Source organism: Topomyia yanbarensis, chromosome 3 (genome assembly GCF_030247195.1).
Source record: "Topomyia yanbarensis strain Yona2022 chromosome 3, ASM3024719v1, whole genome shotgun sequence".
In the NCBI taxonomy this organism is placed as follows: domain Eukaryota; kingdom Metazoa; phylum Arthropoda; class Insecta; order Diptera; family Culicidae; genus Topomyia; species Topomyia yanbarensis.
The window spans coordinates 142,765,017-142,778,928 of NC_080672.1; the positions used below are offsets into that span (position 1 = coordinate 142,765,017).

Consider the following 13,912-nt stretch of genomic DNA (forward strand, 5'->3'; position numbering starts at 1 on the left):
CGGTAGATCTTCTGTGCCGGGGCGTAATCCGGACAAACCTGCTTGGCAAAATCGAATATCTAACGGTTTGAATATTCCACGCTCTTATTAGTGCTGTTTTGGTTTCGCATACGTCGAGCTGTTCCCCAAAGCGTGCTCATCGATGTTTCTCTCGTTAATCCATCGACGAACCGGCGCCAATAACCGCGTTTCTTGACTTTCATCAAACACTTCATTCGCTTGTCTAACGTCGCGTACTGTCGAAAACTAGCGGGTAACCTGTCGTTCATAGATGAATAAAAATGTGCATTAAATGAATGGGTAGTTTGTTCGTTTGATGTTTTCAGTAGCGCCACTGAATATTGAAAATGAATGCTGCTGAATATGATCAATTTTCATTCAATGAATTTGAATATTTGTAACTCTGCTTGATAATCTTAAGATATGCTAGATTCACTCTCGAAGAAAGGCATCGATGTTTGAATATTTTCAATTCTAATGTACGCGTTCCATTGTCATCCTCATAGTGCGCTGTTGGTCAGGCCGCTATTTGTACACGGAGTATGTAAATAGATCATGTGGGCTCTTGAAACAACCAACCCCGTGCTTCAGTAGATCAACGCACAATTCCGAATCGGTGACCCCACCGTCGATCTGAACTTTGTGAGCGGATATGTAGGCGCGGTAGTCCTTCATACATGCTCTGTCGACACTGACATTGTGACAGAATATCACAAATCTGAACATATCTGGACGAATTTTCGAGATATCTATCACTGATGAATATGTCTGCGTCAGTTCTTTAAAAAACCTTTAAAATAAGCGGATTATCTTTGAGCCGAAAAAAGCTCAAATATGGCCCGACGTAGTTAAATCAAAGTTTTTAAACGGGAAGTCGGAAGCTGGGTCTTTTCAGGAGAGTTTATTTATGCTCGGTCCTAGAGACTGGCGCTAAGTGAAAACTTAAGAAAAATACAAAGGCTGAGACAGAAATTGCGAGAGATATTATAAATTGAAAGACAAGTCAAACGACGAAATCCACGATGTTTTTGGCGATTTGTAAATTCCAAAAGAAAAAACTCATCGATACCGTCAAATGTATTTCTTGGTAGTGCGGTCGCTACTACAGCTTCCGAAACATGTGAATTATTTGCGAGGCATTTCGCTGAAGTCTTCTCGAGCAGCTTTACTTCAAGACAAGAGGCGGAAAATGCTGCTACCGATGTTCCCATCGGTGTAATTGATTTGGGCACTTTTGTTGTTACGCCTGAATTGGTTGAACATGCCGCAAAGAAACTAAAAAGCTCTTTTTCACCCGGACCAGATGGCTTGCCCGCTGTTGTTCTACGCCGCTGCATCACTGCTTTGGCAGGTCCATTGAGTAGGATTTTCAATCGATCGTTTGAGCAAGCTAAATTTCCTCGCATATGGAAGCAGTCATACATGTGTCCTATTTTTAAGGATGGCAATCGGCGGAACGCTGCAAATTATCGTGGAATAACCAGTCTTTCTGCATCCTCGAAACTTTTTGAGATAATTGTGAGTGCTGCCATGTTAGATTGTGCAAAGAATTACATCTCGTTCGATCAGCATGGATTTATGCCAGGAAGATCAGTCGCAACAAGCTTGCTGAGTTTCACGTCCAAGTGCATCACGGGCACGGAGGCCAAAGCACAGATGGATGTCATATTTACAGATCTAAAAGCAGCGTTCGACAAAATTGATCACAGGATACTTCTTTGCAAGTTATCTCGACTGGGAATGTCTTCTCAACTCGTGGCCTGGTTGGAATCGTATCTTTCCGGAAGAGTGTTACAAGTAAAATCGAATGATAGCATATCATCGCAGTTCACAAATAAATCAGTGTTCCGCAAGGCAGTAACTTAGGACCCTTGCTATTCGCAATATTATTTAACGATATCGCATTGCTTTTGGGAGCTGGTTGTAAATTAGTTTATGCAGATGATTTGACCTCCTAGTTCGCACGGTAGAGGATTGTTGGCGCTTACAAGGTCTGCTTCAACTGTTTGTTGATTGGTGCTGCAAGAATAAGCTTGTCATTAACGTGGCCAAATGCCAAGTGATAACGTTTCATCGAATTTCACGGCCCGTTATGTTCGATTACAGCATTAGTGGCATCGTTTTGACGAGAATCGATCAGGTATGCGATTTGGGAGTGCAGTTGGATGCAAAACTGATGTTCGATTCACAACGCTCTTTGATCATCTCAAAAGCTTCGCGTCAAATGGGTTTTATCTTTAAAATTGCTGAAGAATTCAAGGATCCGCTTTGCATGAAAGCTCTGTACTGTTCACTCGTTCGCCCGATTCTTGAAAACGCCTCAGTGATCTGGTTTCCACATCAAGTTTCGTGGTGCATTAGAATCGAACGAGTGCAAGAAACGCTTCGTTCGCATGGCACTAAGAAGCCTGCCATGGCGAGACCCAGTTAATCTGCCACCGGATATGGTTTCAATTGCTGGGACTTGAAACATTACAAAGTCGCCAAAAAATTCATCAGGCGGTATTTATCGCAAAACTAATCAACGGGGAGATTGACGCTCCAGAGATACTTGCGGAAGTAGATTTTCGTATACCAAATCGATCACTGCGAAACGGAACTCTACTTCAACACAGATTCCATAGAACCGTATTTGGATACAACGAACCGATTGCTGCATGTATTCGCGCATTTACCGCCGTGGAGGAGCTCTTCGAATTTGGTGAGCCGTCCAGCCGCTTTGCCGACAAAATCAGACGATCTGCTGTGCTTTGATATTACTTTTAATGTGAAGATTTGTGTGTACTAGGACTTAAGATGAATTGTAGTTATAATTATTGTATGTGTTTGTGATTTTAAAAGATGGTGGGTGGTTTTGCGCTCGTCTGAGAATGGTATGAAAGGTGTCCAACTCAGATGGGCTTTTTCCCATCCTGACTGTCCATGTAGACTCTAAAGTCCGATGGACATAATAAAGAAATAAATAAATAAATAAATAAATAAATAAATGTGGTAAGTCTGGGGGTCTGCATGACATTCCTAATGATTTTTAACTGAAACTGTTTTGTCAGGTCAGCTAAACTTTTTATGTGATTATCTATAAATGAGAAAACGTCCGACTACATTGTAACATTACTTTGACCCTCCAAATTCACGAAAGAACTTTGTTTTATCGAACTGAAACACCTGCTCCTCGAGTTTGTGTCAGTGGAATGTTATACAATGTATTTTGTGTTGTATTCACATGCCTATGTGAAATTCTTTAAACCTTTACACCAGAAGTCCTTAGAAGAGCGGAACCAATTCCATGTACAAAAAGAATGGCAAAGTTAACACCAAAGAGGCGCTGAGACTTCGCCAAGGGCACCAGAAGATCACGCAACGGCTCTGGCCATTATATCTGGATTTGCACCAAAAATACCGGAACAACCTAGGGGCAGATCAACAACGAACGGGAACTTACAACAAATTTGCATCAAATTAGAACAAATCTCGACAAACATATGATTACGGCCTAAAAGCCAACTGTCAAAATCCACTTTGAATGGAAATTCCAGACAAACCGTTACTAGTCGAACACAGTTCACAACAGTTTATGAAAGAGAAAACTTTTCTCTTTCGTTTATTATCAACATCTGTGATTGGCGTGTAACGGTTTGTCCGGAATTTCCATTCAAAGTGGATTTTGACAGTTGGCTTTTAGGCCGTAATCATATGTTTGTCGAGAAATGCATTTAATTTACATTTCTGCATCAACTTTGCACTCCCTCGCAGGAAAGATTGTTTAACAATCGTCCTACGCTCATCCACTTTGTTCGATGTTTTATTGAATGTAGGGCTGGTTTTTTGTAGGTTTTGACGTCTTACATACATTGCACGCAACGCAAAACGTATTATGAATTTCTGTTTTAATGGAAAGAAATGCATTTAATTTCGCTGTACATAGTGCTGCTATAGCGGCACTATGTACAGCGATTCCGAATCGAGGAAACGACTGGTTCGATGACGAATGTAAGCAGTTAATAGAGGAGAAGAATGCAGCACGGGTGGGGATACTTCAGCACGGAACGAGACAGAATGTGGAGCGATACAAACAAGCACGGAACAGGCAAACCTCGGTTCTCCGGAGAAAGAAGTGCCAACAAGAGGAACGAGATCGCGAAGCGATGGAACAACTGTACCGCGTAAATGACACACGGAAGGTCTACGAGAAGCTGAACAGTTCGCGCAAAGGCTACGCTCCGCAAGCCTATATGTGCAGGGACTTAGACGGCAACCTTCTTACAAGCGAGTGTGAAGTGATCGAGAGGTGGAAGCAGTACTATGACGAGCACCTCAACGGTGCAGCAGCAGAGGAAGAAGGCGGTATGGCAACGGATTTTGGAGCAAGCGCAGAAGACGATAGGCTGCCGGCCCGTGATCTCCTGAGAAGTAAAGGAGGAGTTCGGTCGGCTGAAAAACAACAAAGCTATCGGTGTAGATCAACTACCTAGCGAGCTATTAAAATACGGTGGTGAAACACTGGCGCTGCACTGGGTAATCGCCAAAATTTAGGTAGGAGGAGATTCATCCGGAGGAGTGGATGGAAGGTGTCGTTTGCCCAATCTACAAAAAGAGTGATAAGTTGGGTTGCTGCAACTACCGCGCGATCACACTACTTAACACCGCCTACAAGATCCTCTCCCAAATTCTTTGCCGCCGATTGTCACCATTTGCAAGGGAGTTCGTGGGGAACTATCAAGCGGGATTCATGGGTTCCCGCGCCACCACGGACCAAATATTCGCGATTCGGCAGGTTCTGCAGAAGTGCCGCGAATACAACGTGCCCACTAGAAAAACTCATAGTAAGAGAACTGCGGAGAAAAAAACAGCATTTTTGGCAACGTATGCCCCGGCATTGTATGGCAGCACGTCCAATGTTATAAGGATAGGCAATTAGTTTTTACACCAACCGACATAACCCCACAAAATGAGCCGGATGAACTTCGTTTGACAATTCTCGGTGGTTTGTTTACATGGAAGTTACGTGAGTTCGAATGTAATAGATGAGCACCCGTTGCACTCGCACTCACGTAACTGACAAGGTAAACAAACCACCGAGAATTGTCAAACATGAACTTTATTCACCATGAGTTCATTCGTGTCGTCATCTTGTAGAACTCAATTGAGTTCTACAAGATGACGACACGAATGAACTCATGGTGAATAAAGTTCATGTTTGACAATTCTCGGTGGTTTGTTTACCTTGTCAGTTACGTGAGTGCGAGTGCAACGGGTGCTCATCTATTACATTCGAACTCACGTAACTTTCATGTAAACAAACCACCGAGAATTGTCAAACGAAGTTCATCCGGCTCATTTTGTAGGGTTACGTCGGTTGGTGTAAAACCTAATGTTCGATTGGATTCGTTTTTTGACAGCTAAACGCGAATCCAATCGACCCAAAATGGAGTCTCCGCAGTTCTCTTTCTAGAGTTTCTAGTGCCCACACATCATTTGTTCATCGATTTCATCATATGTTTGTCGAGAAATGCATTTAATTATACCGTACTACGGAAGCCCCCGAGCGCTCCGACGCAGTCGTGCTACCAGCCAGCGACCAGCTCAGTCGTTCCGGCCCTGCGTTCGGAGGTCGTGAGGGGGTCTTCCGAACTCCCTTCCCAGGCGAGTATTTTGCTTTAAATGACAATCCGCTTCCTGAAAACCTTTTGGTTTCTAGCATGCCATCGGGTACATCACGCCCCTTCAGCATATCGGCACGATTGCCACGTGGCACTGACGATTTACGGCTATACTACCAAAACGTCAGAGGGCTAAGGACGAAAATCGAGGACTTGTACTTGGCTGCTCTTGACGGCGACTACGATATTTATGTTCTGACGGAAACTTGGCTTGATGATCGTATTACATCGATGCAGCTCTTCGGGGATTCTTATGCGGTTTATCGTGCGGATCGAAGCGTACATAACAGTGTTCATGGTCGCGGCGGGGAAGTTTTGATCGCTGTTTCTTCTGCACTAGCCTCCTGTGAATTTGGTGTAGATAGTTCATCAAGCATTGAAGTTGTTTGGACGAAGATTACTACGCAGACGAAGAGCTATTTTATTGGAGCTGTTTACATTCCTCCAGAAAAGCGACTTGACTGCACTATTACGCAGCTCCATCTCGACTCTATAGAACATGCTTCTTCTCAGGCAGATGCAAACGATGTGATAATAGTTCTTGGTGATTTCAACCAACCAGGACTGATGTGGGTTTCTTCTGGACGTGGATACGCTCACCCTAACCCGTTATCCTCGACAACAAATCCTGCCAGCCGCTTACTTCTGGACGGGATGGCTTTTCACGGACTAAATCAAGTAAGCACGATTTCCAACCATCAATCCCGTTTTCTTGACCTTGTGTTCGTCAATGAGAATGCTTTGCCTGAGTGTTCTGTGAGTGAAGCTTCCAGTGTTATCGTTCCTTTGGATAACTATCATCCCGCATTGCAAATATCCATTTCCATAATTAGTTCACCACAATATGAAGAAGCTTTAGCTGTGAATCGTCGTAATTTTCGCAAAACTGATTTAGCAGCACTACGTCGCACCCTATCGCTGATTGACTGGAGTGTACTACTTGATCAAGTTGATGTAAATGCTGCAGTCGATCTCTATAACCGATTACTCATTGACTGTGTTGAAAAATCCGTGCCAGAATATCAACCTCCCAAGAAGCCTCCATGGTCTAACGCCATGCTTCGGAATCTGAAACGCACCCGCGCCAAAGCCCTACGTGCGTACACAAATCGTCGATGCCCTATTCTCAAGCGCTTTTTCGCACTCGCCAGTAATGAGTACCGCTGTTACAATAAATTGCTGTACAAAGGATATGTGAACCGCATCCAACAAAACTTACGACGAAATCCGGAGGGATTCTGGGCTTTTGTTAAAACGAAGAGAAAGGAAACGGGTCTTCCGTCTAGGATGGTCTACAATGGCGAAGTAGCGACTACAACGGCGGAAAAATGCTCCCTATTTGCCAGCTACTTTTCAAGTGTCTTCACGACTGATGTGCCATCTGCCGTCGAGCTCGAAAACGCGACCCGTGATGTTCCCATTGGGGCAGTGGATATGGATGTATTCACTATTTCAGTACAATCGGTTCTCTCTGCAATACGGAAAACAAAATCGTCTTATGCTCCAGGACAAAGTGCTATGCCGTCTGCTGTTCTGAAAAAATGTTCCGATATCTTAGCGATCCCACTGACGCACCTTTTCAATATGTCGCTTCAGCAGCAAAAATTTCCCGATGATTGCAAGTTTTCAGCTATGTTTCCGGTTCACAAGAAAAATGACAAAAGCAACATCGTGAACTACCGGGGAATCACTTCGCTGAGAGTTGAGTCGAAAATCTTCGAAGCGCTTATCAACGAGGTGCTGTTTTTTGCTAGTAAACATTACATAAGCCCTAGTCAGCACGGATTCTTCCCTGGTCGATCGGTTGAGACGAATTTAGTTAGCTTCACATCGTTTTGCATTGAAAACATATCCAGGAAACTCCAGGTGGACACGGTCTACACAGATCTTAAGGCCGCTTTCGACACAGTCAACCATGAGATACTGCTTGCAAAGCTTGATAAACTAGGATGTACCTCGAGTTTCTGCCACTGGCTTGGATCCTACCTTGTTCACCGCGAGTGCGTCGTGCAAATTGGCGACAACGTGTCTGAATCTTTTTGCAATAATTCCGGAGTTCCCCAAGGTAGTACACTAGGTCCATTACTATTTTCATTGTTCGTGAATGATGCGGTCTTTGTTCTAATGCGTGGAGGGAAACTGTTTTTCGCCGATGACTTGAAGATATTTCTTGTGATAAGGAATGAAGCCGATTGCCGTGAGTTACAGTGTCTCATTGATACATTTTACAATTGGTGTCAAAGAAACATGTTGATCCTTTGTGTTACGAAATGTTTTGTCATCAGTTTTCATCGTACAAGAGACATGCTTAATTTTAACTACAACATTGCCGGAACTCAGCTGCAACGCGTTGACCACGTAAAAGATCTAGGTGTTATTCTCGATGAAAGGCTAACTTATACCAATCACCTGTCAGCGACCATCGACAAAGCAAATCGACTTCTAGGTTTTATGTTCAAAATTTCTAGCGAATTCCGGGATCCTCTGTGTTTCAAGGCTTTATATTGCTCACTGGTGCGCTCGCTGTTGGAATTTGCAAACATCGTCTGGTGCCCTTATCATGCAACGTGGAGTGAAAGGATTGAAGCTGTCCAGCGCAAATTTATACGATATGCTTTACGTCAATTGCCTTGGAATGATCCGTTGAACCTGCCACCATATGAGAACCGTTGCAGACTATTAGGACTACATACTTTGCATGAACGTAAACATACTTCGCAGGCCATTTTCATATCAAAGCTTCTGTTGGCTGAGTATGATGTTCCCGATCTCCTTGGACAAATCAACCTCTACGCCCCAACCCGTGTTCTTCGCCCTCGCTTCAACGAGCTTGCCGAGCACTTTGACCTCAATTATAATTCATCACAATTTCGTCACCGTTTGCTGTTACATTAGGTTAATTATTTTTAGTTTAGTTCATTAAGACTTAGTGTCAGATGAACACAAATTTTAAATACAAATACAAATACAAATCGGCGTATGACACAATCGATCGAGAGCAGCTATGGCAGATAATGCACGAGTACGGTTTTCCGGATAAGCTAGCACAATTAGTCAAAGCGACGATGGATTGAGTGATGTGCATTGTTCGAGTATCAGGGACACTCTAGAGTCCCTCTGAATCTCGAAGAGGGTTACGGCAAGGTGATGGTCTATCGTGCCTGCTGTTCAACGTTGCGTTAGAAGGTGTAATAAGGCGAGCGAGGATAGACACGAGTGGCTCGATCTTCAGGAAGTCCGTCCAGCTTCTTGGCTTCGCCGACGACATTGACGTAATGGCACGGAACTTTGAGGCGATGCCGGAAACGCAGGATTTTTACTTGCCATCAACGTTTCGAAGACAAAATACATGCGAGGAAGAGGTTCTAGAGACGACAATATGAACCTCCCAACCCGAGTTCGGATTGACGGTGACGAAATCGAGATGGTCGACGAATTCGTGTATTTGGGCTCACTGGTGACCGCCGACAATGATACCAGTAGAGATATTCAGAGAAGATCCTGGCGGGAAATCGTACCTACTTTGGAATCCGGTGGACGCTCCGGTCGAACAAAATTCGCCGTCGCACGAAGTTGATTATCTACAAGACGCTGATTAGACCGGTGGTCCTCTACGGCCACAAGACCTGGACTATGCTCGTCGAGGACCAACGCGCCCTTGGAGTTTTCGAACGAAATGTGTTGCGTACCATCTATGGTGGCGTGCAGATGGAAGACGGAACGTGGCGAAGGCGAACGAACCATGAGTTGCATCAGCTGCTGAAAGAACCATCCATCGCGCATACCGCAAAAATAGGACGTTTGCGTTGGGCTGGACACGTCGTAAGAATGTCAGACAACGACCCGGTGAAGATGATTCTTGAGGGCGACCCTTCACAGCACAGCGAGCACGGTGGATCAACCAGATAGAGGACAACCTTCGAAGGCTGCGAGGCTGGCGACAAGCAGCAATGAACCGAGTGGAGTGCAGACGGCTTCTGCATACAGCAAAAGACAACAAGGCTCTAACCTGAACGGTAAGGTAAGTAAGCTAACCCGCAGATGGAAATAATTCGGATATAATAGATTTCTCTGGTTATACTGAACTACTGTTGTAATTTTTATTTTTCATTCTAGGCAAATAGTGTATATGCTGTAATTCAAGGCTAAATGGAATCATATTATTTGCCAAATTTTTAATACTGGCTAATTTCGTGGGTATGAAAAATCCTCCAGAATGAGACTTCTTAGTTTTCGCATGTTGTATTTTAATATATGTAGTGCAGTAATGTGCCTACGCGGTTTCATTGCTGCATGAATTTTATCGTTGACACGGTACAATTATTTAGTGCATATGTTTCACACACAATGATCAAAGTAGCAACTGAAAATAAATTACCAAAGTACTTAGTGGATATCAGTTCAAATAATGATTAGCCGTGCATAAAAGTTATATTCGTGTGTATTTAAATTAACTGGAACACTATATCTAAACCTTGTCATAACTGGAAAATCCCTAATTTACGTCTTTTTCTTTTTCTTGGTATTCTTATCGCTAGGAGTTGTCGCAGTTTCTGCCTTCCGCTTTCCGGCGGCAGCCTTCTGCGTTCCGCCAGCCGTTCCGGTTTTTTTCTTTTTCTCGAGCCGTTCCTTCTCCTCCAGCTCTTGATTTTCACGTTCGATCAATGTTATCAATGTATTGCAACGGCGTTGCAATTCCAGGGCAGTTCGCGATTTTAGGAACCAATCGAATCGGAACTGGGGTGCAGAACGAACCGCTGTACGAAGTTCTTCGTATACGTTTTCCTTGTCGAAACCTAGTTTGTGCAGCATGCATACAAGAAAACGGTCCTCCTCTTCCGTGTAGTTTTTGCCCTTGTTATTGCCATAAGATATGCGCAATTGATGGAAAGGTGCGCGGTAGCGTGACATCTAGAAAAATGAAAAATAAATATATTTGGTAGTTAGTATCACTCACTGCATAATCATAAATACCTTTCCATCGAGGGCCTTTTTGATCGATGCCCTACGTTGAATTTTTGCCTCTCCTCGTTCGATTTGACCCATCAAGCGCTCAATATCCTGCAGCTCGTGACAGCGCTCCCAAAACACCGCACTATACTGCATCACCTCCTCTGGAGTCTTTCCCTCTACCTCCTTGGCAATGTTTTCGATATCATCTCTTCCGTACTTTTCGTTTGCTTTTATAAACTGATTAAAATCGCGCTTGTTCCAGTTGGTAAAACCCTGCGTTAGTAGAGATTCCTTCTCGACCATTTCTTCATCGGTCAACGGATCAGCTTCGTCAATTTTCCGCTGTTCCTCCCGTTGAACCTTGGTCGCTTCCGGCCCAAGATCCAGATTCTTCGGTACCTTGTAATTGACCGATTTGCGATAATGATAGATCTCTTGATCTAGAAGCTCGAACAATCTCGGCGGGAAAAATTGGAAGTCCTGTACAATTGGTTGTTTTGGAGGACGTGGCGCCTTAGGTGCTTTTGGTTCCGCTACCCGAAGAGCCTCTTTGAAATACGCATCGACGGCGTAATTTGCTTTGCGTTCACGCTTCGGTGGCTCAATCCAAGAACCAAGAGCATGTATCTTTTGCTTTTCACGATAATCCTCACCTTCGAACTGGTACACAGAGCGATTTTCCAAATTTTCCGTGTCCAAGGTAAAACTACGCAGCGAAGATTCTCCAAGTTTGTCGAGTTTTGCATGTTGTTCCTGTGTTTTTGTTTCTCCTTTTTGCAATATCGCATCAATGTCTTCGTCGGTAATTTCGGAGTCCTTCGATTGAAACACGTGGTTGGCACCGAATCGAATAATGTTAAGCATCTCATCCTTGTTTAGTTGATTAGTTTTGTTGTCAATTAGCCGTCCCTGTTGGATAACGAGTTTGTCTAGTTTCAGCTTAATTTCTGCACGTTCAACGATTTTTTCCTCAACGGTATTCTCAGTGATGAGGCGGAACACGCGTACTTGCTTCTTCTGGCCGATACGATGGGCACGGTCCATAGCCTGCAGATCCATTTGCGGATTCCAATCGGAGTCATAGATGATGACCACATCGGCTGTGGCCAAGTTAATACCCAACCCTCCAGCACGAGTCGACAACATGAACACGAATTTTGTACTGTTTTCAGCGTTATATTCGTCGATCATTTTGGTACGGTCCTCATGTGGGGTTTGACCATCCAAACGACAATACTGATACCCGCGCCAGTAGCAAAAATCTTCTAGAATATCCAACATACGAGTCATTTGACTGAAAACAAGAACACGAGAACCTTGCTCAAGAAGCTTATTCAACAGTTTATCAAGCACAACCATCTTTCCGCTATTTTCCAGCAAATGATAATCGGTAGTGTAGGGAGGGCCAGGTTCCGCTCCATCAAACAGATATGGGTGGTTGGTACACTTTCTCAACTGCATCAGAATATTCTGCAGACGCATCTTTTCCATTTTGCCGGCTCCATTGACGATGTCAATATCTTTCATTAGAATTTTCGTATACCAATCGCGCTGCATTTTGGACAATCCAACGAAAATTTTTACCTCCTTCTTCGGTAGTAATCGTTTTTCCACTTCCGATTTCAAGCGACGCAGAAGAAAAGGCTTCAGCACCGCATGCAAACGCTCAATCAATTTGTTATCACCGATGCATTCATTCGCGTCAAACCACGAATCAAAATCATCTGCACTGTTGAAAATATCCGGTAGCAAAAAGTTAAGCAGCGCCCATAACTCGTGTAAGTTATTCTGCAAAGGAGTTCCGGTCAGTAGAAGCCTGTTTGCAGTTTTAAATTCCCTTAAAATTTCTGACAGCTTAGATTTTTCGTTCTTGATACGATGAGCCTCGTCAATGACCATGTACCGCCAGTTGAACTTCTTAAAGACAGACTTCTCTCGGATGCACATCTCGTATGAAGTTATACAAACATCCCACTCTCCTGGCATCAGAATATCTCGAATGAAAACGTTTCTCGTCTCTTGATCACCAATAAGACATACCGCCCTTAGCGAAGGACACCACCGAGCAAATTCATTGACCCAGTTCTGCAACGTCGACTTGGGAACAATTACAATATGCGGTCCTTGATTATTCCTAAAATTCTTCAAATATCCCAACAGAGAAATCGTCTGCAGCGTCTTCCCGAGACCCATTTCATCGGCCAAGATACCATTAATACCGTTCTCGTACAAAGATATCATCCAGTTCAGTCCACGGATCTGGTAGTCCCGCATCTCACCAGCCTTGATGTATGGCGGTGACGATTCAAAGCGAAAAACGGTATTCGCTTTGACATTTGTTTCCGCCAGTAATTCTTCATCCTCTTCCTGTTCGGTCTTACGATGACGATGGCTGAAATCGGACAAAGATTAAAATTAGTCTTACGATAAATCATTACGAATATACTACTCACTCTCCCGGATCTTCTACGACGGACGACGAAGCAGTTGCAGAAGTAGTTGCTTTCTCTGCCTTTTTCGGTTTTCCTTTCGGTTTAGCTGGCGGACTGGAACCTTTAGCCGGTGCAGCTTGCATGAAATGAGCAAAAATTTCCGTTTGCTTCAAAAGAAACTCGAATCGTTTGCTTCGGTCGGTCTCCAACGTTGCATCGTAATCCGGTTCCTTAGTGTGCGACGATGTAGTATCCGAAGTGGACTCATTCTGAAACGATCAAAAAGAAAACAGTACTTTTATATCAACTGTCACAAAAATTATATCAAACAGGCGTCCTTTTCGTATACCCATTCATTCAAGAATCAATAATCTCTTCAGTTTTGGAATTTTCTAATTCCATATTATCTAATTGAACTTACCGAATTATCATTGGTATCCGCCGTATCGACGATTTCTTCTTCCTTGGACATTATGGGAACTTGATCTTAGTCCGCAACTAAGTTAATTCCGCAGTCAACAACTAATTTATAATCCAAAGCAGAGCAAAACTACACAAAACGATTGCGAAAAAAGAGCGGTGTTCCATTCAGCACCAGAACAAAAATGGATGCCGATTTTTTACTGTCAATGACAGCCTGTCATCATTGCCAACAGTAAAAACCAAAATATGAGCTTTGTGTAGACTTTTTTGAGTGAGTCGCCTGCCAGCGTTGTCAGATATATTCTGGTTGTAGTTGAAAACTGGAAAATCCAACAAGCGACAATCGTATTTTCTCTGGTTCTAAACGATGGAATCACGTCGAAAGTAGTGCGCTGTTTTCGTACAATGATGCGCTATCCACCCGAATAGAAATGTACAGTAACA

At 43.6% G+C, this 13,912-nt stretch overlaps 1 protein-coding gene across 1 annotated transcript; it reads right to left on the reverse strand.

Moving 5' to 3' along the window:
* Positions 1-9,746: 9,746 nt before the first annotated feature.
* LOC131689006 (chromatin-remodeling complex ATPase chain Iswi) lies at positions 9,747-13,659 on the reverse strand. Its single transcript, XM_058973726.1, has 4 exons — positions 13,467-13,659; positions 13,067-13,314; positions 10,635-13,005; positions 9,747-10,571 (listed from the first exon to the last, which is right to left on the reverse strand). Exons 1-4 carry the CDS (start codon positions 13,515-13,517, stop codon positions 10,161-10,163), a joined length of 3,081 nt encoding a protein of 1,026 aa, XP_058829709.1. The 5' UTR covers positions 13,518-13,659; the 3' UTR covers positions 9,747-10,160.
* Positions 13,660-13,912: the final 253 nt, after the last annotated feature.